Here is a 25,838-nt window from a genome sequence, read left to right on the forward strand (position 1 = left end):
AAAATGTAAAGGGGTAAACGTAAAGGGGAAGTTCAACATTAAGTGGACTTTTTGGCATCTATTCAATAAAGATGGATATGAAATAACACACACGTTATCACATAAAATGGGACATAACATCTCATCTCTCACTTTATGAATGTACAACAATAATAACCATTAGTTATTCCCTCCATTCAGATAATTTGACATTTTATTAAGTCGCACATTTATTGGTGATAAGCAGCTTTTTACTATATGTAATTTACTTTAAACAAACTTTACTTTATTCAGTATTTGAGTGCAGAGTCTCTGTGATGCTACATTTGTTATTGTTCCTTTTATTGCGCACCTTCCATTCAGCCCCTCTGCTTCCTGACTTGAAAAATGAAACTTAACACTTCAGTATTAGAAAAACGGTAACAAATATAAAGTTGTTGGAAAAATTCTTTATTTCTGGTGAACTATCTGAAACCAACTGAATTGAAAAAGTGTTTTAAAGTGAACAACCCCTTTAAAATCATCTCCTTATTTACAAACAGAATTTTTTTGAGGAAGAAAGATGGTTTACTGGCACCTTTGTGAATATTTTGTTAAAACAACAAATAGCGGAGAAGAAAAACTTAATTTTCCATCAAAGTTTTTAAAATTAAGTCAAGCTCAGTGTAACTCTTCCTCCTCTGCTCTGCATTGCTTCCTCCAATCTCAATTCACCCTGCTTTCAGTGGCAGTTTCAGGGGGTCATTTGCACATTCATCGAAATCAACAGCCTATTGGCAGGGTACAAGCTAGGTGTTTGTATAATTAGAATAATAGGTGTAAAATGCCTCGTTAGCATTTTTATAAACAAGAAAAAAAGTGTATTTTTTACCATATATATATATATGGGGCAGATTTACATAGGGTCGAATATCGAGGGTTAATTAACCCTCGATATTCGACTGCCGAAGGTAAATCCTTTGAATATCGTAGTCGAAGGATGTACCGCAATTAGTTTGATCGAACGAAAAATCATTCAATTGAACTATTAAATCCTTCGGATCGAACGATTCGAAGGATTTTAATCCATCGATCGAACGATTTTTCTACAACCAAAAAAAGCTTAGAAAGCCTATGGGGACCTTCCCCATAGGCTAACATTGAGTTCGGTAGGTTTTAGGTGGCGAAGTAGGGGGTCAAAGTTTTTTTTAAAGAGACAGTGCTTCGACTATCAAATGGTCCAAAAGTTGAACGATTTTTAGTTCGAAAATTTGTTCGTTTGATTCGAAGTCGTAGCCAAAGGTCGAAGTAGCCGAAAAAAACGTCGAAATTCAAAGTTTTTCTTATTCTATTCCTTCACTCGAACTAAGTAAATGTATTACTGCCAACAAAATAGGTGACAAAAATTTGATTTACTTCACTTTTGCATTATTTGCTAGTTTTTGCTTAATGAATAAGGCAAAATCAACATTTTGGGTGAATATATGCTAAAATTCTTTATTCAAAGGGGAAGTAAAGCCTCCCTGGCAAGTTTTTAGTTTTAGTACCAGTACACTGCCCCCAGACCCCTCCCCAATGTGTCACTAATACTTGTTCCAACTTACCTGTTCCCCTAAAGCATCCCCAGAAGTACAGAACCTTTCAGCAAATGTTGGCCACCACCTTTAGCTTTGCACATTTTGTTCTCAACATCCATTTTGGTGACCAGCAAGCAGCACATTTACACAGGTGGCCAAACTGTGATCTTGGGCTACTGTATTGGAACATTGAACTACCTCTTTAAGAGCATAAGTATTCTGGTTAGAAGTATCTGCTAACAGGGGCCTGAAAGCAATAAATAATGCGTATCCTTGCAGACACACGTGCAACAGGTGCATAGTCATGTCAGATATATATGTCAAGTAATTATATCCTGACTGGTTGAGTGGCCCCTCAGGACTGCATAGCAAAATAGACTCTGTATTCTTTATAGCCCTAAACTGTTAGCTTCATTAAATGAGTGTTCAGTTGACCACATCTTAAGATTACTATGTGCTATCAACTAAAGCCTTTAAAGGTGCCTTAGGTGATGGTCAAATTGTTGGCAGCTTTACTCTCAGCTGCCATAAAACTTTATTTCAGCAGCAATGCATGCATACACTTACAGAGACTGATTGCAGGAGTCACAGGAAGAATTATTATTTGTAATAGCGGCTTACAGTAAGTTTCCAAGTCTGGGATAGTGTGCCTCTGTGGGCATGGAAATACACAAATGAACCAAAACATGGCATGATTGGGGGCTTTAGGCACCAGTTGCTGTATTACAAATTCAGAACCCAGGTGGGAGTAACTACGGCATTTAGAGAAAACAATTGTGAATAGCAATTTGACAGGCTGGACATCCTAAATTAGCTTTGTCACTGACCACACTGGGCAACCTTCTAATGTATTCTTCTTTCTGGTGTTGCAGTTCATTTTTACCCAATAATAAATAGAGGAAGGGAGTCAGAAATGGAGAGAACCTGCACAACCTGTTTCTTTTCAGCTCACATGACATTAAGGGGGGATGTAATAAAAGGTGCAAAGTTTACAGCTTGACTACAAACCCATATCAATCAGCAGGAAGCATTTATTGATCAGCCAATTAATATTCTCAGGAATGGGAATGGCATTTTAGCTGCTGTTGACCGCTTGCTACAGCCCTGATACCCCAGACATCCCTTACTCTTGCAAGCAGGTTAACTTGCGAAAACTTGCAGAGAAAAAAAAACCCATTGACTTTAATGCATTAGGACAAAAAAAGTTACCATAAGAAAAAACATCCATTTACTTCAATAAGTTTCACTAAATCTCCTCGTCTCGCAAATTTTTTTGCAGTTTGGTGAAATTTTTGGACAAATTCGCTGATAACTAAATAGCAATGGTTCCCTGCTGTGATGAGCCCTCTGCACATAGCTCTGGGGATGGGATATTGAGGTTGGCATTGGACTGCTTTCGGGACCCATGTCTTTTTGCCTGACTCTAACCCCTTGTAGTGGTAAAACCTGCCTATTGTATTTTTTATGTGGTCCAAAACCCATCCATAGATAAAGAATCCCTGATTTAAACTTGGATTTTTTGCCATCAGCCTGTAGAGATCAACACTCAGGACTGTAACCAAGTGGAGTTGCCCTCTCCAAGATAATACTTTGTCATGCAACATACTGTAGACTTTTATATACCATGTTTAAAGGATCTGGTGGATTTACTGGGGATGGGGGCAAAATGTTAGGCACCCCCCCCAGTGAGTCCAACTGCAAATTTTATCCCAAGGCTTCCTTTAGGGACTGCACCAACATGGGTGTCTCACTGCCATCTTACCTTATGTCTGGGTATCCCAAGCTTAGTCCTGCATAGAACAGTAATATTTTTTTATTTCCCTATCACTCTGAACTGAAGTGGCGAAACCTTTCCAATAATAATCAACATGCAGTTGCTTTAGACATAATGTATTTCAAATGTGATATTCCAATATGGTTTCACCAAATGCTAAAATCTTGGACAAGGTATTTGCAATGTATTTTGTATTTAGAAGTATATAATGCAGTAAAGACAATAACAACTATTTCATTAAAGGGAACGTAAAGGCCAAAAAATAAAATAAAATTTTTACTTTCATTAATGAAAAAGAACCTATCTTCAATATACTTTAACCTGACTGTATGCAATAAAATGACCCTTTAATTTACTTGCCCTGACCCCTCCTCTATGCCTTAGGCAGACAATTACTTTCACTTTCCATTCAGCACTTACTATATGTCACTGCTCTCCCCACATTCCCCCTCCCTCTTCACCATTTAATTGTGTAACCAGTGCATGGGGGTGGACATCAGGTCCCCTATTCTGATTCACAAACACAATTTTGAGATGATACAAGGCTTGCCTTAATAACATTGTCCACAAAATGGCTCCTGCCTCCTTGCTATCATTTTGAGTTCACAGTAGGGATGCACCGAATCCACTATTTTGGATTCAGCCAAACCCCCGAATCCTTTGCAAAAGATTCAGCCGAATACCGAACTGAATCCGAATCCTGATTTGCATATGTAAATTAGGGGTGGGAAGGGGAAAACATGTTTTACTTCCTTATTTTGTGGCAAAAAGTCACATGATTTCCCCCCGCCCCCAATTTGTATATGCATATGCAAATTAGGATTCGGATTTGGTTCGGCCGGGCAGAAGGATTCGTACGAATCCGAATCCAGCTGAAAAAGGCCGAATCCTGGATTCGGTGCATCCCTAGTTCACAGATTGAAGAAAACAAGATTCAAATAATGTATATGGTGTATTTAAAGTTCATTTTGCTTGAATAACTAGATAAAATAGGATTTGGAATATTTTTTTCGGGTGACGGGTCCCCTTTAGGTACTTACCTTGACCCTAGTAGGGTTAATAGTTTTCAGTTTTCTTTACTGTTGGGGGTTTTGATGGAATTTAACCACTTAAAAGGTTTATCTTTTTCACAATATTTATAGAATCAAGCTTTTACCCTTAGTGGTTATAGGATCTAAGCAGTATAATTTTCTGAGAAAGTTAGGGCCTTATTTATCAAAATCCAAATTTTTCTGACTATTTAGATAACAAAAAGACTAACCAAACTAGAATCTACTGTTGGACCTTATTTATTATTAAAAAAAAAAGCACAATTTAATCGGATAGGGAACAAACACGAAAAAAATCTAGCGAAAATCCGAATCGATTTGTTGCAGAGTTTTTTCCCTTAACGCCTTTTCCACAAAAAGCCCAAAATTTTGGGATTTATGCCCGAAAAGTCCAAAATAGTCGCATTGTCAGGCTAATTCCAGCACAGACCACAAAAACTTCCAAATAGGATAGGGACCTCATCCATTGACATATATACAACCTCAGTAGGTCGGAGATGCCGGATTTTCGGATTCAAACTTTTTCCATCCTCTGCGTATAATACATTTTTTTGGCAGAAAAGATTTTTGGCATTCGGACTTTAATAAATAACCCCCTAAAAGTTCCTTTTCCCAATTCCAGTTTTATGATAATAGGACATCTTTAATACATGCAAGTTGCTGTCTGAACTGCATTTAGACAGCAGCACCCTTCTTGCTGGGTTCTTTAAAGCATTTGATTTTTCACACAATCTTATGGTCAAGTCTGATAAGAGATTATCCTGGTTTATAGGAAAGCATCTCTTCCTAAAAAATGCAGTGCTGATGAGATGGGAGTATTCTTATCAGAATTTACAAGTGACCTTTTTCAGTTTGTTTTTCTGTTGTGCTTTTTTTATTATAGGTATAGGATCCATATCCAGAGAGCTTACAGAATTGCAGAAAGACTCCATTTTAATAAAATAATTTAAAAGACGATTTCCCTTTTCTCTGTCATAATAAGACAGTATCTTGTACTTGATCCCAACTAGTATATAACTAATCTTTATGAGAGGTAAAACAATTCTATTTGGTTTATTTAGGGTAGTTATATATCAAACTCCGAAATCTTCTTTTTTCTGAAAACCACTCCGAACCAAATCTGCACGGGCTATTTATTAATAATTTTTCAAAAATCTCTTCTTGTGTGGAAAAAGTCACAATAAAATCGTAAAAAAAAAATCCAAATCCTAAGATTTTTTTGGATTTCGGAACTCAAAAAATCTTCCAGTTGTTAACGGGACCTCTGCTATTAACTCTTACATGTTCTCAACAGGTCTGACTTTTAACACCAAAAAAATGTTAGTTTTTTTTCACATAAAAAACAGTATTTTCCCCTAAAAATCCGACTACAAAAATTCGGAGCCTAATAAATAAGCCCTGATTTAGGAGCAGATTTATGAAAATTTGAGTTCAGATTTTTATAAATTTTTTAGAAGGATATTTATCAATGGGTGAAAATTGGAACTCACCATTTGATGAATACGCTTCCAAAAATCCCATAGGAATGAATGGGGGAGTTTTTATTTATTAAAATCTGAACTCACAGTTTGATAAACTTCAGGCACATTGTTACAAATCCAGGCTGTTCTCCTCTCTGTCCCTGCCTCCCTGCTATACACTCCTTTGTACAGACAGTCTGGCTTCCTGGTTAGCTGGCCACAAGCTCCCTCTATGGATGCTTTGCTGGGACAAACCTTCCAGAGCTTTCCAGACGCACAATCCCATTATAAAAGTATGCAATGGTCTCCAGCAGGATCAGCAAAGTAAAACAGCCTAAATGCAATTCTGAATGAAAAAATCAGTGATTATTTAATACAAATAAAAGCATCTTTGGTTTGCTTCTTTAGAGGCTAAAAATCTACTCTCTGTTACCATCTTGTGGCCTATAAATAGAATAGAGTATGAAATAGAGTATGGAATCCATTTAGGAGAGAAATGCTTTCTGGCAGGCTGCTGTTTTTCTTTCTCAATGTAACTGAATGTGTCAGTCAGATCTACCAGGCAGCTATATCTTGTGTTAGGGAGCTGATATCTGGTTACCTTCCCATTGTTCTTTTGTTTGGCTGCTGGGGGGGGGGGGTGATATGACTCCAGTACAGCAGTAAAGAGTGATTTAAGTTTATCAGAGCACAAGTCACATGACTTGGGGCAGCTGGGAAATTGACAGTATGTCTAGCCCCATGTCAGATTTCAAAATTGAATATAAAAAAATCTGTTTGCTCTTTTGAGAAATGGATTTCAGTGCAGAATTCTGCTGGAGCAGCACTATTAACTGATTCATTTTGAAAAAATGTTTTTTTTCCCATGACAGTATCCCTTTAAGGTGTGACATGATAACTATTTATAAATATATAAGGGGATCATATAAGAATTTCTCTAATGCTTTATTTACCAGCTGACGAGGTCACCCATTCCAATTACAAGAAAGGAGGGTCTAAATTTTTTTTTTACAGTTGGTCATTTTGTCAATCAGACAGGTTAAAAGATTTATATCAGCAACCAATAAGATTTCTGCATGTATTGCCTGACGATATCAATGGGTGACTTTTGTACGATTGCTGTCTCTCAACTAATGGCTAGAACATCATTTTATTTATATTTCTTATTTATTTAGGACTGAATGGTTAATGGTAGATAATTAGACTATACTGAATAAGTTTCCATTGCACAAGGAATAAATCTGCACATCTATGGCCAGCTTAAAGGACCAGTAACACTAGTTTTTTCAAGTTAAAAATCCACTCTACTCTTTTCCACCTACAGATCTATCCTGCTTTTGCAGAAATAAATGACGTCAAAGAAGTTACACTCCCTGCAGCTAGAACTAGCTTCCAGTTTAAAAGGCTGGCAAGGTAGAGATGTAGAGCGATGCACCTTGGATCTTGCAGTCGCCTTTTTTGCCTTTTGGGAAAGACAGTACATCCGGAAGCAGCGTTTTATAATTGTATTTTTTTTACAGCATTAAAAACATACAATTGAAATGAAATATGACAAAAAAAACTCAAGATATGGCCCCTAAGCATTTCATGACCGACACAGCATAACCTCTTAGGATTTCTTGACAGACACAGCGTGACCCCCTCAGTATTTCATGCGTGTGACTGCTCAAAAACTCATTTTTAATATATATAGATATAGAGACAGAGACTGCCAAGGCAAAAAGGTTTATCGCAAAGAGGAGGTTCCCTGTGTTATGGGGGTTTGTGTAACAGGTCTGCCAAATTGTATTACTGACATCAGGCTGGAACATGGTTGCCAGGTCTAATTTTCAAAACCAGCCCAAAACTAGCCAAAAGGCACTTCAAAAGTAGCCCAAAAATAGCACAATATGCAATTGAAAAAAATGCCTTAACAAATAATATATGTGAAAATATGCTTTTTGTGAATTTTCACATCACCAGGTGCGTAACTACAGTGGGGGGGCCAAGGAGGTATAGCAGCCCAAAAAGGCACCAATTAATAAACAATTTCAATAAACACCGTAGGACTGGGAAAAAACCCAGTTGGCCCCAGTCCTTGTGGGCCCGCCGGCCCAGACCCCCTCTGCTCCTGTCCTCCAACTCGCTCCTGACGCTCACTTGCCCTGCCTGCCCACTCTGCATGAATTAGGTATGCTCCGAGAGGGCAGACGGTGGTTTGCTGAGAATGGAAGACTGTGACTGAGGAGGGAGACCTTGTGGGGGGTTTGGGGGGGGCCTGATGTGGCAGCCCCGATGGGCCAGTCCAACCCTGTCAATAAATATTGGTAAAACAGGCCAACCTCTAGAAATTTTGGGGGCCAGAAAAATAATTTGTTGTGGGGCCCAGTTACAACTAGATACACCACTGCCATCAGTAATCATGAATCAAGGGCAGGGAGATAAAAGGAATACAAAGAATACATTGGTTGTCTCATGTCAGAAGTATTCCTAGTGCAAGGCTAAGAACATCTGGTTAATAACCTGAGTGAATCTGATTGGTTCAAATCAGGCCCTAGGGGAATTTGGGGGTCAGGCTCAATTTGAGTAAGTATTTATTCAAATACAAGAGGGGCTTACTCATTGTGAGCCAGAATCCTATATCCCAAATCAAGAATCCTATGGGAAGAGGAGCGAGAATATATGAATCCAACATTGGTCATATCTTTTTATATGGAAAAAATATGGCACAAACCAGCCAAAAGATGCAAAAAGTAACCCAAATCCGTACCTTGGCTAGTTTGGGCTTTAAAAACCTGCCTGAGCTTTAAATTAGTAGCCCAATTTGGCAGGAAAACCGCCAACACAGTGTCATATTGTGTTACTGACATCAGTCTATATGCAGCATCACTTCCTGTTTCCCAAGATGCAATGACCTGGTCACTGCCAGAGTAATGAATGATTTGTGCTGCTGCCCCACCCATCTGTCCCTTACTAGAAGAATATGCCCCCCATACATACCTTGTATATTCCCCAACTAAGGACAAAGCCCTTTCTATTGTTTGGTCAGAGTGTAACCCCATCTAAACCCACTATTCAGGCTAAGTAAGGGAACCCCTACAAGCAAAGGACCCCCCGGTTCCACCAGACTTAGCAACAGCAGCAGCAGTGATTGGAACCATGGCTGATAAATGAATGGATCCAACAGATATGGCAGCATAGTAACTGCACTGACTCAATAGGCCACCCATACAAAGCAATGCTCTGTGTACATAATAAGCTGTGTATGTACTGCACATCTAAGGCAAAATATAAACCTCACTCAACAACAGGGGACACTTCCCCTTTAAGAGCAGGGAACAGAGGTGACTTCATACCTGGGGATGCGACAGTTGGTTCAGTCCGTTGGTTGGCATTGTGGTGAGAGGTAAGTAAACTTTCCCTCTGAGAGATTTTTTGCCAAATAACCCTGATTTTAGTGCAAAAAAATAGGGGGAAATTGGGTGATGCCGCCAGACTAGTGGGTGTTGCTTTTCTTGGTGCATTTGGGGACCCCTGTACTACACCATGAGGTGCTTAATTTTTGTTCCCAGTATTTACAGGCTCCTTAGAGTTTTGCCCCTCAGCCCTGGGGTATCTGCCCTGCTCTTATCTACCAACATTGTAGCTAAATACATGCTCCCTTTATCAAAGTGTGGAACTAGGGGAGGGCAGCAGAGGCACGTGCCATGGGGGACAAATAGCAGGATCCCATATACTGTAAGAGAGGTGACTGTACCCCTAGGGATTAGACTGTTGGTTTTGTCCTTTGGTTGGCACTGTGTTAAATGTATATTCCCTCTGAGAGAGTTTTTGGCAAATAACCCTTATTTTAGTGAAAAAAAAAAGAGGGGAAAGTTGGGTGATGCCCCCCCAGGCTAACAGGTGTTGCTTTTCTCACTGATTTTAGTGAATCTGGAGATTTTTCCCCTAAAATTGGTTTTGGAGATGCATTTAATCTAAGCGCTGCTTGGGAGATACAGACCCAGGATTTGTCAGTTATGCAGGGCTGCCAGCAAATATGACCACTTCCTACTATAGGTAGCATTTGGGGACCCCTGTACCAACCATAAGGTGCTTACTTTTTGTTCCCAGAATCAACAGCAACAGTTGGCAGCAGAGGCACGTGCCATTTGGACAGTTGGGGGGTGGGTGATATCAAATGAGTAGGGGACAAATAGCAGGATCCCATATAAGGGAGGTGAGCATACCTAGGGTTTGACAGTTGGTTTTGTCCGTTGGTTAACACTGTGATAAGTGTATATTCCCTCTGAGGGATTCTTTGCCAAATAACCCTTATATTAGTGGAAAAAGAGGGGAAATAGTTGAGTGACACCTCCCCAGACTAGCAGGTGTTGCTTCTCTCACTGATCTTAGTGAATTTGGAGATTTTTCCCCTAAAATTGGTTTTGGAGATGCATTTAATCTAAGCGCTGCTTGGGAGATACAGACCCAGGATTTGTCAGTTATGCAGGGCTGCCAGCAAATATGACCACTTCCTACTATAGGTAGCATTTGGGGACCCCTGTACCAACCATAAGGTGCTTACTTTTTGTTCCCAGTATCAACAGCAACAGTTGGCAGCAGAGGCACGTGCCATTTGGACAGTTGGGGGGGTGATAGCAAATGAGTAGGGGACAAATAGCAGGATCCCATATAAGGGAGGTGAGCATACCTAGGGTTTGACAGTTGGTTTTGTCCGTTGGTTAACACTGTGATAAGTGTATATTCCCTCTGAGGGATTCTTTGCCAAATATCCCTTATATTAGTAGAAAAAATAGGGGAAATAGTTAAGTGACACCTCCCCAGACTAACAGGTGTTGCTTCTCTCACTGATCTTAGAGATTTTTCCCCTAAAATGGGCTTTGGAGCTGCCTTTAATCTTAGTGCTGGTTAGGTAACACAGACCCAGGATTTGGATGTTATGCAGGCTGCCAGCATATCTACTCTTATTTTCCACTAGTGCCCCATAAACAGGAAACATTTTGGGACCCCTGCACCTCACCATAACATACTTATTTTTTCCTGTCAGTACCGACAGGTTTCTTAGAGTTTTGCCCCTCTGACCCCGGGTATCTGCCCTGCTCTTATGTACCTTATAAAAACTAAATTTAATCATTCCCAATTCTTTTTCCTTTTAAAGAATAACATTTATTTGTAAATCTCATGCATGCTCTTTCCCTTCAAATGCCAAAATGAGGGGGGCAACAGGGTACATGGTAGGTCACAATGTTTTATTGCCTACAGTTATAAACAACTATAAAAGATAGGGGGTATATAGGGCAGGTACTTTAGTCCAAAAATTGTGGTGATGAATAAAAGCGAATAGCTGATCTGTTGCTATTGGCAAGTGCTCTTTTACATTTAGGCACCTGGTTGCTAACGCCATGAAGCCTAGCAACTAGATATTAATCATGTGTTGCAGAGTTAAGTTCAGTTGAAATGGTAGATCGGGTGCATTCCTGCTATGAATAGTGTATGAAATAGTTGGAGATCTAACAGATCAATGAGTCTTTCCATGAACTGGGGACAACAAGCTTCATTTACTGCCATGTGTGTCATTCCCCATATCAACCAAACCAGTCACTTTCTGTAGATCAATCAGAAGTATTTGCTTTCTATGAATTCTGTACTTCTCTAGCCAAGTCACCCAAGGGGCATAACTGGGCTTTACTTAAAAAAACATGGAGTGAATGGCACCAATGTACTGTGTGCTCATTCCAACTGCACCAATGCTTAATTCTATAAACTGAGGCCCATTACCTTCTGGAAGTGATGCAAAGCTCAAGTTTAGGGTAACATAGATCTCTGCCTGCCTCCCTCTGTATTATATAGGAAATATTAAGTGCTACATTCATTAACTTGCCTTTTTATTCTCTTTCTATACAGATTGCTACAGTGCTTTTCCTGCCTTTTTGGACTGCGACTTGGTGCTACACCTTTTAACATCTGGGTTTATTATTTTTTGGCTTCTCCTTTGTTCAGATAAATCCATCTCGTCTGAACAAGTGTAAGAGATAGCCAGGGTCTCCTTAGGGAGACCCCCTTGGGGTACCCCGGCCTTGAGCCGGCCCCTACATTTTTCAAGATCTGAAAAGCTCCTTTAACAGGTAATCTTGCAAATACAATTGATTCAGTTCATGAATTCTTCTTCAGCAAGTCTGCTCTAAATTCTCTTGTTGGAGTCCCACGTGGCTTTGTCCATATCAGCCCATATGTTTACTGTATATGGTATTTATAAGAAGCCAATCCATTGCCATCAACAGCATTAATAATGGGCTTTTGTCATTGAGTGGAACAATGTTTCATACAAATGGGATAATATAGATAAGGAAATAAATGGGTGGTTCACCTTTCAGTTAACTTTTATTATGTTATAGTATGGCAAATTCTGAGCAACTTTTCTTTTCAATAGTTTTTATTGAGTTTTAACATTTTAAGAAAAATGAGAAGTTATAACAGTTATGTAATAACATCAAGTATTTACTTGGAGGAAAGGAGTTAAGAGAGAAGAGTAGAGATGGAGTCGGTCCTTTCTTAATCCAATGGACCTGCTGATTAAAGAAAGAGAAATAAATAAACTGAAATTAACTTTGACGGCATATTATGTATTATGAAACATTTGTATCGAGCGTTGCATGCTCTACAGTGGTTTCCACGAGGTCCCTTAAGTATCATAATAGAAGATAATTCTATGGGCTGAATGAATTACCTGAAATACAACTGTTAAGTATTAGTTATTCCACATCTGAGAAAGTATAAAGTGTAACATATATTGCTATCATACAGTGATTACAAAAAGATCATAGGGGTTTCTGTATTTGGGAAGGAATATCGATAACACGGTTACCATATTTCCTTAAGTTTCTCATTTTTATCTATAAGTATACTGGTTAGTCTTTCATTAACCATTATCAATTGAGTTTATCCTTAAAGTGGGCTAAGCAACTTTTCAATTGGTCTTCATTGTTTATTTTTAATATTTTGAATTATTTGCATTCTTCTGAATATTCCCAGCTTTCAAATGGGGGTCACTGACCCCATTTAAAAAATGAATGCTCTGTAAGGCTACACATTTATTGTTATTGTTACTATTTATCAAATCAGTGCATGGTTGCTGGGGTAATTTGGACCCTAGCAACTATATTACTGCAATTGCAAACTGTAGAGCTGCTGAAGAAAAAGCTAAGGGGCAAATTCACTAAGATTCGTAGTTGTACCAGGCGCATATTCGCCGCACTTTGCCACACTTCGGCAGCCGTAGTTTCGCCAGCGCTCCGCAAATTCGCCGCACTCCACCACACTTCAACAGGCGTAGTTTCGCCAGCGCTCCGCAAATTCACTATAATCCGAAGTTGAGCACAGGGGTAGCGTAAGGTTGCGAAGTTGCACTAGCGTTGATTCGCTAAGCAAAGCGAAGTTACGCTAGCGATGGTTAATTTGCATACGGCACCAAATTCAAATTTCAATGGAGGAATACGTACAATCACTACAAATGCCTGGGAAACCTTCAAAACATCAAATAAATTTTTTTTTTGCCCTACACATGTGCCCACTGTATAGTTAAGTTGCCATGAGTTAGGAAATGTAGGGGGAAGGAGGGGAGCCCCAAAAAATTTTTTGATCTTTTTCAGCCTATCACCCATAATATAGAAAAAACGCCAGCGTTTTTTGGGACTTAGAAAAAATTTGAACTTTTTTTCAAGCAATCCCTATCTACTCTATTGCACTTCGCCTGGTCTGAGGTGGCGAAGGAAGTCTAGCGTAAAAGGTAGCGTTCAGTACACTGCGCGCGTTAGTGAATTTGCGTAGTTACATCCGTAGCAAAAATTCGCCAGGCGTAAGGGTGCGAAGTAACACTAGCGAATTTACGCCAGCGTTCGTTAGTGAATTTGCCCCTAAATAACTCAAAAATGACAAATTAGAAAAATTGAAAAGGTGAACAGCCTCTTTAACTGTGACTTCATTTTGTCTGACTATGTCCATTTGTATCTTTAGGTTTTGAAGATGAACGAGACAGAGAGAATTCCATCACTCCTGGTAATGCCTCAGTGAAAGAAAAATACTCTCATCTGAACTTTTGTTTCCCTATCATTCTTTTATATAACCTCTCCTTAGGGTTGGGGCACACGGGCAGATTCGGCGACTAATCTCCCCAAACTGCTTCCTCCTGCCTTCTGCCTGCTAAAATTAAAAACCGTCTGCGGCATGCCACTCGCGGCGATTTGTTTTCCGAAGCCGCCTGAAGTTGCCTCACGAGAAAACTTTGGGCGACTTCGGAAAACGAAGCAACGCTACTAAATCTCCCTGAATCTGCCCGTGTGCCCTAACCCTTAAGCAGCTGTCTGTCTGCACTGCTTCCTTTTCGACATAGGTGGGAGCCGACATTGAGGGAATCGAATTACTACATTTATTTCCTTTTTCAGAAAAAAATGTATGTACCATAGAAACCCTTTTCTGTCTCTATTCTCCTCAAAGCCAGACTGCAGGCCCGGAACTAGGGGTAGGCAGAGTAGGCGCCTGCCTAGGGGGCAATCATGGGGGGCGCACGTTTAAGGGGAATTTCTTTTTTTTTAACTCTGGTATGCTTAGCCTTTAATAGTTTTTAAACTTTATAAACCGCCTGTTCCAACTCCCTCTTGCCCATTATTCGTACTGCAGACAGAAGTACTCCCCACCTCCCTCTTGGCTCCTGCTGACAAAGGTACATATTTAGGGGCATTATTTTGGATTTTTTTGTCTGCTGCTGGCACAGGTACTGATTGGGGGCAATATGAGGGATTGGCTGCTGCTGGCACAGGTACATGGGGCAATATGGTGGCTGTTGGCACAGTACACAGATGTTTGGGGCAATTTTGTCGATTTTTGGTTGCTGCTGGCACAGATTTGGGGGTAATGTGATGGATTTTTGTCTTATGCTTGCGCAGCACAAGTAAATATTTGAAGGCAATATTGTGGATATTTTGGCTCCTGCTGGCACATGCACCGATTGGGGGTAACAATATGATGGATATTTCGGGCTATACTGGCACAGGTACAGATTGGGGGCTTGGGTGCAATCTGATTGATTGACTGGCATTGGCACAGGTACAAATGGGGGCAACATAATGGCTGCTGGCACAGGTACAGGAGGCAACATGAATAGTAAGGTGGGAAATGGTAATGCAGGACCAGGTGGGGCACTGATTGAAGCCCTTGCCTAGGGTGCCAAAATACCTTGGCCCGGCCCTGCCAGACTGACTGTGAGTAGCATTTAGATGCATTTAGTATTATGTCCCTAATGCTTTTCCCTTTCATTTACAGTCACTGTACTCCGTCCTGGAGGATTTCAGGGTGGAGGATACAGATTTTGAGGCCCTCGCCTCTTATTACGGTAAAATCCTATATTATTTATCAGTTGCTGAGGTTGCAGCTTTAGTTTTATTGTATGAGAATTCCTTTCCCCTTTAGCTCAGTGTTTAATGGAAATGTGTTTTTCTTTGCAGAACATCACTACCGGGTCCAATATGGGAGCAACGTCATCTTGTAAGTATAACAAAAATGGTCTTATTAAATGTTGTGAATAATTTGCTATTGAGCCAGGGGTAAGTGCAAGGGAAGTAAGGGTGGAAAATAGCAATGTGTTATTAACACTGGGATTTCTCTTTTTCAGAGATCAGTTTATACTGCTCTACTTTTTGGACCCGAGCACAATCAATGGGAACATTATCCATTACTGGATAATGATTTACTATCTGGTAAGTAATGCAGAATAGACATTTAGATAAATATGGAATAAATTATATTAATTTGCCAGCCCTTGTCTCACACTGTTAATTTCTTTATGTTACAGGAAGAGCTCAAGAGGGAGCATGCCACCCTCTGCATTGATGTGTCGCTGTCTCCTGTAAGTGTCACTATTACAATTATTATAACAGAGGTTATTTTTCACTGTGTGTCTTTATAATAATTAGGAACATTATTATTCATTGTATCTCCTGCTCCCCTGGGGGGTATCTAAAGTCACCCACCTAAGTGCCATCTTCACCAGCAACAAAAATGTCATTATGCACAGACACTGCATAGAGTTTTGTTTCAAGGGGCCACATGGGCACAATAATGGCATTGGTGCAAAGCAGTGCTTAACATTGACTCTCTTCTTCCACAGGAGACACCAACAGAGCAGCAAATATGGAGGCAGCATCTGGAGTATCTGCGGCTGCAGAATGTAAGTTCCCTGATCACTGTCTCTGATGCTTTTCTTGGATATTCAACCACTTGCAAGTTTAAAAAAACTTTTATGGGGGGCCCTGGCGCCAACATTTTTTTTTTATAACTTATAAGGGGGACCTGACCATCAATAGCTTTTTATAACTTGTATGTGTGGGGGTTACTTTTTTAGCGCTGATGTCTGTGTGGTCTTTTAACTGTGATGTGGAGTGGGTGGGATCAGGGGTGGGGCTTGGGTGCCAGGGGCCCCAAAAGTTTTGTTGTACGGGGCCCCATAATTTCTAATGGCGGCCCTGGGCATAATCATAACTGTCTTCTTTCTTTCCTATCCTTGTGTTTCCCCTTCGCTCGCAGACTGTCCAATCTCACCTTCTCCAGCTTGGCATGACATTCTCGGAGAAGGAGAAGAAACTGCAGGAAGCTGCTCATCCTCCGGTGGGGGAAAGGCTGACCTTTCGAAAACGGGTCAGGAAGGCCATCATGAAGAGGCTACAGAGAGTTTGGGTAATGTATCTATTTACTGTCAATTACCCTTCATCTCGAGATGCCCCATGTTGTCCAGTGCAGTTCCACTTTACTTCCTGTCATTCTGATCATTTTCAATCAGAACAATAGAAAGGAAGTTATACAGTGTCGGGCTGGCCCACCAGGATACCAGGAAAACTCCCGGTGGGCCCAGATGTCAGTGGGCCCTTGTGCTGCTAAACTTTTGGCCTATTTCATGGCCATTCTGTATTTCTATGAGAAAAAAGAGGCTAAATAGATGGAATAATTGTTTATAGTATAAAGAGAGCAGACTAGGAGAATATAGGTTGATTGAGGAGATGAAGAATAATATTACTGAGAGTGGGCCCCTGGTCTAAGGTTTTATGGTGGGCCCCTGGTCTAAGGTTTTTGGGTGGGCCCCTGGAGTCCCGGTCTGACACTGACGTTATACACCCTGTCTGTTCAGCCCGCAGGCTGATCACTTTGAGGGCTTACATGATAGACCAATTTATGACTGCCTTAAGCTTGTAAAAGGTTGCTAACAGAGGCTGAGATCTAAGTCTGCAGATAAAGTGTTGATTTTATAGTAGGCCAATAAGAGGGAAGGTAGTTAACTCTTATAGGGCTGCTGTGCATCTAGCCTGGATATCCATCTTTAGAAATGGGTTGCCACTGGGTAATGAACTGGCACCAAGTGATCAAAGAGTATAAAAGAATAAATGGTGCATGCTCACTGAGATTCATAAAACTGAGATTCATAACAGGCCCTGGCATTGTATATGTAGAGAGACCCAAACAGTCCCCCAAGACCTAACAAATAGTATGCTCTTAAAGACAGGCTAAGCCTTTTATATCAGAAATAAACAAGTATTTGTCTGTAATTTATTCTTATTTCAACACTTTCTAAACATTTTCTTTTCAGCATTCCACCAGAAAACTCGCCTGCTGCCATCGATCCACCGCCACCACCTGAATCCTTTTTACTTGTCCTGCAAGTATGTAACTGTGTGTGTATATGTGTGTCTAGCCATGATCCAGGGTGTAGAACTGACTGCCATTTCTAGGAGTCAGGAAGGAATTTTTACCTTCAGTGCAGATTGGCTGTTAAGCACTTGGTTGGTTTTTTTGCCTTCCTTTGGATCATTAGCTTCTTGGGTGCATGCTAGGGGGTGCATGTGTAGGAGGGTGGGTACATGTATGTAGGAAAGAGGGTGGGTATGTGTATATGAGGGAGGGTGGGTGCATGTGTGTAGGAGGGTGGGTGCATGTGGGCAGGAGGGTGGGTGCATATGTGTAGGAGAGTGGGTGGCTGTGTGCAGGAGGGTGGGTATGTGTAGTTTGTCTGTAGGAAGGTGAGTATGTGTGTATATTGGAGTGCGGGTACATGTGTGTAGGAAGGAGGGTGGGTGCATGTGTGTAGGAGCATGGGTTGGTGTGTTTTCTGTAGGAGGGAGGGTGCGTGTGTGTAGGAGTGTGTGTGTGTTTTGTCTGGAGGAGGGAGGGTGGGTGCATCTGTATAGGAGGCTGGGTGCATGTGTGTCGGAGTATGTGTGCGTGTGGGTGTGTATGTATGTGGGAGGGTGGGTGTGTATGTATGTGGGAGGGTGGGTGGGTGCATGTGTGTAGGAGGGTGGGTGAGTGTGTTTTGTTTTGTGTACGAGGGTGGGTGCATGTGTGTAGCAGGGAGGGAGTGTAGGTACATGTGTGTAGGAGAGTGGGTATCTGTATTTTGTCTGTAGGAAGGTGGGCACATGTGTATATTGGAGTGTGGGTACATGTGTGTAGGAAGGAGGATGGGTGCATGTGTGTAGGAGCGTGGGTGAGTGTGTTTTCTGTAGGAGGGAGGTTGCGTGTGTGTAGGAGTGTGTGTGTTTTGTCTGTACGAGGGAGGGTGGGTGCATCTGTATAGGAGGGTGGGTGTGTGTTTGTAGGAGGGTGGGTGAGTGTGTTTTGTGTGTATGAGGGTGGGTGCATGTGTGTAGCAGGGAGGGAGTGTAGGTATATGTGTGTAGGAGAGTGGGTTTGTGGGTTTTGTCTGTAGGAGGGATGTAGGGTGTGTGTGTGTGTAAGAGGCTGGGTGCATGTGTAGGAGGGAGGTTGGTTAAATGTGTGTAGGAGGGTAGATGACTGTGTGTAGGATGGTGGGGCATGTGTGCGGGTGGGTGTGTATGTATGTGGGAGGGTAGGTGCATGCGTGTAGGAGGGTGGGTGTTTTTTGTGTGTACGAGAGTGGGTGCATGTATGTAGCAGGGAGGGAGGGTAGGTACATGTGTGTAGGAGAGTGGGTTTGTCTGTAGGAAGGAAGGTGGGTGCCTGTGTATATTGGAGGACGGGTACATGTGTGTTAGAAGGAGGGTGCGTGCATGTGTGTAGGAAGGAGGGTGGGTGTGTTTTGTCTGTAGGAGGGAGGGTTGGTGTGTGTGTGTAGGAGTGTGTGTGTGTTTTATCTGCAGGATGGAGGTGAGTGCGTCTGTATAGGATGGTGGGTGTGTGTAGGAGGGTGGGTGCTTGTGTGTAGCAGGGAGGGAGGGTAGGTACATGTGTGTAGGAGGGTGGGTTTGTGTTTTTTGTCTGTAGAAGAGATGGAGGGTGTGTGTGTGTGTGTGTGTGGGAGGGAGGGTGGCTGGTGCATGTGTGTAGGAGGGAAGATGTATGTATGAGGGGTGGGTTTGTATGCAAGTGGGAGGGTGTGTGCGTATGCAAGAGGGAGGGTGGGTGCATGTGTATAAGATCGAGGGTGTATGTATGAGGGATGGGTTGGTACATGAGTATAAGGTGTGGGTAGCAAGTCTATGTAGAAAGGGTTGGTGGGAGCCTGTGTAGGGGAAGGATGGTGGTTTGATGTGTGTGTGTGTGTAGTTGAATTATTGTTTGTTAATGAACTTAGAAAGCCATGGTCCAGGGAGTAAAACCGACTGCCGTTTGGAGTCAGGAAGGAATTTTTACCTTCAGTGCAGATCATTCCCAAGCACTTTAGGGTTTTTCTCCTTCCTCTGGATCATCAGCCGTTAGGGATGCCCAAACATAAATTGGCTATTCATTTTAATAAATCCTGTGCTCAATGCCTGGTTTCCCCATAAATATGTCTCTGTGTTTTTCTTTAATCCCTATGGTGAAAATTGAGGGAAGGGGCTCCTGTGCCTCATTCTATTAAAGATGACTGACAGTTGGGTGACGGACTAATTAATATTGCTGGGGCTGCTCAAAATGGGCAAAGGCGGCATGGGGTAAAACTGGGTGGTTGTGCTGATAGAGGGATTTAGTTGAAGAAGGGAATGGGTTAATATTTCTGCAGGGTTAATTGATTAATATGTACATGATGAGGCTAAAAAACCTAGGGACACATACTGGAAGGAACTACAATATTGCTTTACTCCATAGGCCACAATGCAATAGCATTTCTAAGTCTGCGTCCCCTTTCTTAATATGGGAATTCTAGCCACTTCCCACCAGCCTATTGATAGGCGGGGGTTCCTGCTAAAGTGATGGAGGAGTATTTAATTTCTACTTGCCCCCACAATGACACACTCTGTTGTTTGCTAGGCCTGCCAACACTGTGAGGGGTAATAAGGAAGGTAGGGGCAAGTTGGGTCAACCATGTCCCTGGACCCACAACTCCCACACTCATTACAAAAGGTCACATGGACATGAGCGCTGAACATTAACTTTTGGCCAAAGGATTATTAAGCCTGCCACCATGACAAGGTAGACTCTTTAATAGTCTCAGAAACATCCCCACAGCACAGATCCCATTCTGGACACTGTGCTGATACAGCAGATGCACCTTATTTGGCTATTGTGCTGATGTTAGATGGACAGAGGGGCACAATTATACTAAAACAAGGATGATGACTGGTTACCATGGGACCATGGGAAGAAGTGCTTACATTGTAACATGTTCTATTGCTAATTGTTCCCCCATGTCCTCACAAGCTTTTGGGACATAAGAGTGATTATTTACTCTGTATTGTAACATTGTGTATTAATGTATACCTCAAATAAAGCCGTCTGGTTAATAACCTGAGTGAATCGGATTGGTTCGAATCAGGCCCCAGGGGAACTTGGGGGCCAGGCTCAATTTGAGTAAGCATTTATTCAAATCCAAGAGGGGCTTACTCTTTGTGGTCCAGAATCCTATATCCCAAATCGAGAATCCTATGGGAAGAGGAGCGAGAATATATGAACCCAACATTGGTCATATCTTTATATATGGAAAAATATGGCACAAACCCGCTAAAAGTAACCCAAATCCGTATCTTGGTTAGGTTGGACTTTAAAAACCTGCTTTGATTTTTAAATTAGTAGCCCAATTTGGCAGGGAAACCTTGTGTCATATTGTGTTACTGACATCAGTCTATATGCAGCATCACTTCCTGTTTCCCAAGATGCAATGGCCTGGTCACTGCCAGAGTAATGAATGATTTTTGCTGCTGCCCCACCCATCTGTCCCTTACAAGAAGAATATACCCCCCATACATACCTTGTATATTCCCCAACTAATGACAAAGCCCTTTCTATTGTTTGGTCATAGTGTAACCCCATCTATACCCATTATTATATTCCTTAGAGTTTTGCCCCTCAGAGTGAATGAAGTTTATCAGAGCACAAGTCACATGACTTGGGGCAGCTGGGAAATTGACAATATGTCTAGCCCCATGTCAGATTTCAAAATTGAATATAAAAAAAAATCTGTTTACTCTTTTAAGAAATGGATTTCAGTGCAGAATTCTGCTGGAGCAGCACTATTAACCGATTAATTTTGAAAAAAACATTTTTTTCCCCATGACAGTATCCCTTTAATGGTTTGTTTCTCATTTAAGCAGAGACAACGACTGGCTCAGGGTTGGCCTGGCCCAGGGGTGTCCAAACTACAGACCACGGGCCAAATGCGGCCCGCCATCCAATTTTAATTGGCCCGCAGCAAAGAGCAGAAGAGGAGCCGAACGTCACAGCAGCACGCCTGATTTGAAACATTAGCTCTGGCGGCAGCTGCAGATCCAGCAACCCACACCCTGACAAATTCTAGCGGTGCAAAAAGAAAATAGTGATCAGACGCCCACAGCTTGCTCGCCTTGCATGTTATCAGCAGAGCATTCACGTGTGATTCCATACCCCCCGCTGTTAAATGGACTGTACTTATATACGGATATATATCTCGCGAGATGAGACTTGTGACACCTGACTAGTTCCCTGATAGGGAACTGAAGCCTGTCTCAGTTTGTGTGACTTTGCCATCCTCTAGGAAGGAATGTCGGTATTCTGTCCCATTTTTTACGTGTGCCATGAACTATCTTTCTTGGTTGCCACCTGTCTGGTTCTGACCCGGACAGGCAGGTATTTTGAAGGGCTGCCCGGGTCAAAACTTCCTGCCCGATTTTCCAAATAAAGAAAATCGGGCAGGATTTCCCATGACTGCCATGGCGATCGGCCAATTGCCGATTGCTGCATCATAGCCCGCCCCTTGACATCATGACCCCGCCCATATATGTCATGGCCCCACCCCCTGCTCAGTCTCTACTGGGGGAAAAGGTCGCAACCCTAACCCGACCTGATGCAGGTCACTAACTGGTAGTACTAGCCAATGTGAACGTTCGCATTGGGGAACAGGCAGAATAGAAAATATTGTGATGGTATTTGAAGGGTAAGCAATAGCATAATCAAAGTACAGGTCAGGGCATGCAGCAATCAGGATTATCAGTATCAGACAAAAAGGCTCGGAGAAAAGACGCGTGTGGCTGAACTGTTAAAATTTTATTCAACTGAATTCGAACAAGATCACAATGTTACTGTTAAAATGTTACTGTTCTTATGTCTCAGGATTTGAACGAAACATGGATCCCACATACTGTGCATCATTTAAGTGGAAGAATATCTAACGATACTGTAGATACTACTTCTTTCTTGTTGTTTTCAACCAAAGCTAAATATTGAATTACACACTTTAGGCCCATTTGTGTACATCCATAAACTATATTTACTAAACTATTAAAATAATAATATTTGTATAGTAGACCAAGGGATAAGGCTTGTTGGTACATACTGTATCTAATAATAGGCAAAGTGTTTAAAGCCATGACAAGAAAATAATTAAAAGGGACAGTTTTCAAATGGCTACAAAACCACTGCTCCTATACTGTTCTCATGCGTAGATCATTTCCAACTGCTTTGCTACTTTCAAGAAGTAAATATTTTACTAACCCTTTTATTTTAATCTTGCATAATAATATCCCATTGAAAATAATTAACTTCATCTGTGATTATCATGCAGATCCTTAGATAAATAGCCAACTTCTCTCAGGATTCTACAGACACAGCTGTTCTCATATCTAATTCAGGGGTATTACATAAGGCAACCTAATCAAACAAGCAGATTCCCTAAAGGGCAAAGTGATTAACACTAGCGAAAATTCACCAGCGTGATGTCATATCGGAACTTCGCCAATTTCCTAACGGGCGCAGACGTCACTTCGCTAGCGAAGAAGATAGATGTTAGTGTTGCTTCGCACTCTAACGCCAGGTGAGTTTTCGCTCTGGTGATTGGACATAACTCCGCAAATTCAGTAAGATGCGGATTTTACTGAGAGTTACCTCATTTGCCAGACTTGCCTTCGCCAGCTCAGATCAGGCGAAGTGCAATGGAATACATAGGACTTCTTCAATTTGTAGTGCAAAATTTTTCTAAGTCCCAAAAAAAAAAATGGCATCTTTTTCTTTTTTCAGAGTGATAGCCTGCAAAGGTCCGCAAAATTATTTTTGCGTAACGGGGTTCCCCCCTCTATTTTCTGACATATGGAGCATAAACTATACACTGGGCTCATATGTAGGGCATTATAACAACTCTATTTTATTTATTAAGGTTCCCTGGACTTGTGTAATGTAATGTATTTGCTGCAATATATACGTCCATTCAACTTTATCATTTCCTGCCGTATGCAAATGAGGCAACGCTAGCGCATCTTCGCTTTGATTGCCGAAGTAACGCTAGCGAAAATTTGCCAGCATTCAGTGCCCTGGTCGCAACTTTGCACTTTAGTGAATTAGCATTGTCCTAGCAAATTTAGCCTTTGCTGGCAAATTTTCACCGGTTAGGGAATTTGCCCCATGACTTTACCTAGTCTTTTTATTGCTAATATTATGTTTTAATATGAGGTATGCACTTGGTCTGACTACTATATAGTTAAAAAGATCAACATTTCAGTTGAACTGTAAGACTACCAAAATGATTTAAAGCACACAATCATCTTAGCCTGAAATACAAGCAAAGCTCTGAAGAATGACACTATGAATAATTGCACAAAACAGAGACTGACAGGAACAGATGTTAAAAACACTGTGCTCTAGAAGCTTTATCATAACAAGCTATGCAAATAAGCATCTGTGAACTAAAATATGGTCACCTCCATGAGCAGAAAGACATGCTCTATTCTCAGGTATTGTCAGAAGGAATGTTTATTGTCTTGTTTCTATTGAAGTGACGTAAACAGTTTTTAAATATCTGTAGTACAGAAACTAACCAGATGGCCCCAACCCACCCCAAAGTTGGACAACTTAAGTGTGCAGCTGGTGCAGGAGTTGTAACGAAGTCTCACCCTGGTGGTCTAGTGGGGGGACGGCGGGAACGCCCGCCGTGCCGCGCTGATCCTCTTCTTGTGCCGGGTTTCTCTTAGTGCGTGCGCGCATGCGCACTTCCGGATTTAAAGGCGCATGCGCGCTGGCGTAATGACGTCAGCGCGCATGCGCCAAATTTAAAAGTATTAAAGGGGCATTCCCACAGTTTGTCATTGCCCGTGATAGGATTGAATTTCCTGGTGCTCCTGAGCCTTGTGCTAATCTGTCTGTTATATTCTGAACCTGTTTTGACCCCTGCCTGGCTATTTTGACTATTCTTACTTCTGGATCCTGACCTTTGCCTGCTTTTGACAACGCTTCTGTTTAACCCCTTGCTTGATCACCCGGTTTTGACCCTTTGTCTGTTTGACGATCCTTGCTATCCGCCTGCCTCGACCCAGCCTGCCTGACTACGATTCTGCTTAATCCTTTGTACCGTGACCTTCAACCCAAAAAGACTTTGCTAACAGCCGTGCCCCTTTGCCAGCCAGAACATCTCGCCTTGTACCCCTCGTTAAGTCCAGGTGGCACCCAAGTAAGCTGAGGGCTCCTCCCGAAGCCCAACTTTGGTCACACTACTGGTGAAGCCGAGCCGAGCCCAGGGTACTTGGCACTTGTTCTGGTATTGGGTGCCGGCCGTGACAGGAGTATTGTACTGTTGTGCACAATGAACCCAATTCTAGCCATGGGTATAGAGATTTGAGATTAAGGCTGTGTCTTGTTTATTAATAATGCTTATATACTGGATACAGTATATATATATATATATATATATATAGAGAGATATTCAAAAATATACAGTTTCTATTTAACAGTGTAGGTAGATTAGTAAAGCAATGTTCTTATAATAAACTAATAATAATCTGAGTATATAATGCTCCTATAACACCTAAACCTGAAAAGTAAAACCTTAACAAAATAACAAAATAATTTGGCTGATACCATAAAACTATATGCACTCTACAATAGGCTCATTTACCTACCCCAGCTACAGGGGCACAAAACAATGCCCATTAGTGCCCATCCACAGAGCACATTTGCTAGTTGGATGGGAAGTGGGAAGATGGGAAGTGCATTGCTCACCATTTTTGCCCCATCTTTCCTAAATGAGACTGTACATTTTGGATTCTTTTTTGTGGCCTTGTGTCAAAATATTGGTGAAAAGAAAGAGGATTTCATTCCAATTTTAAATCTTTATTTAGGGAATATCAGGAAGATGTTGACCTCTAAAAATAGGTAAACATAATTCTAAGAAATACTACTGGGAACAGTGAAAGCAAGCTTTGTGGTTATGACACCCATCCGTGTAAATTGCCAAAACGTGGTTCTCTGCATGTGCCATAACATTCTTTTTTGGGAAGATTTCCTAGGTAAGTTACACCAAGAAGTAATTCCAGTTTTTTATCCTATTTGCCTATGAAACAAACATATACTGGACTTTATAAACATGTGAACATTTCTGTAACCTCATCTAGGCTAGGCTAGACCATGTCCGTCTAGGAAACAGGCAGAGCACTGGTTACATTTGACCCTCTCTCCATAGGATGGGCCTTTGCTACTTGAAAGGGTGAAGGAAATGTATTGTTCAACCATGCCTCACTTGTGCTGAGTGACTAAATAACAGAATTAGACACCAGAAGGTTCTAGAACAAAACAAACACCAACAGGCTTTATTCTCTTAAATCAGGTTTTTGCTGACAATCCTCTGATGTTTATAACA

The 25,838-nt window shown here is 41.5% G+C and overlaps 1 protein-coding gene across 1 annotated transcript in view; it reads left to right on the top strand.

The window, feature by feature from the left end:
• The first annotated feature begins 11,508 nt into the window (after positions 1-11,508).
• LOC121394119 overlaps positions 11,509-25,838 on the top strand; it is a 33,973-nt gene continuing 19,643 nt past the window's right edge. Inside the window, exons 1-9 of the mRNA XM_041564126.1 lie at positions 11,509-11,925; positions 13,814-13,855; positions 15,119-15,188; positions 15,301-15,340; positions 15,468-15,552; positions 15,648-15,701; positions 15,963-16,022; positions 16,379-16,533; positions 17,433-17,505. Of these exons, the coding sequence (XP_041420060.1) occupies positions 13,823-13,855; positions 15,119-15,188; positions 15,301-15,340; positions 15,468-15,552; positions 15,648-15,701; positions 15,963-16,022; positions 16,379-16,533; positions 17,433-17,505 (570 nt within the window). The 5' untranslated portion in view covers positions 11,509-11,925; positions 13,814-13,822. The remainder of the gene's footprint in view (positions 11,926-13,813; positions 13,856-15,118; positions 15,189-15,300; positions 15,341-15,467; positions 15,553-15,647; positions 15,702-15,962; positions 16,023-16,378; positions 16,534-17,432; positions 17,506-25,838) is intronic.

This window comes from Xenopus laevis, chromosome 5S (genome assembly GCF_017654675.1).
Source record: "Xenopus laevis strain J_2021 chromosome 5S, Xenopus_laevis_v10.1, whole genome shotgun sequence".
NCBI lineage: Eukaryota > Metazoa > Chordata > Amphibia > Anura > Pipidae > Xenopus > Xenopus laevis.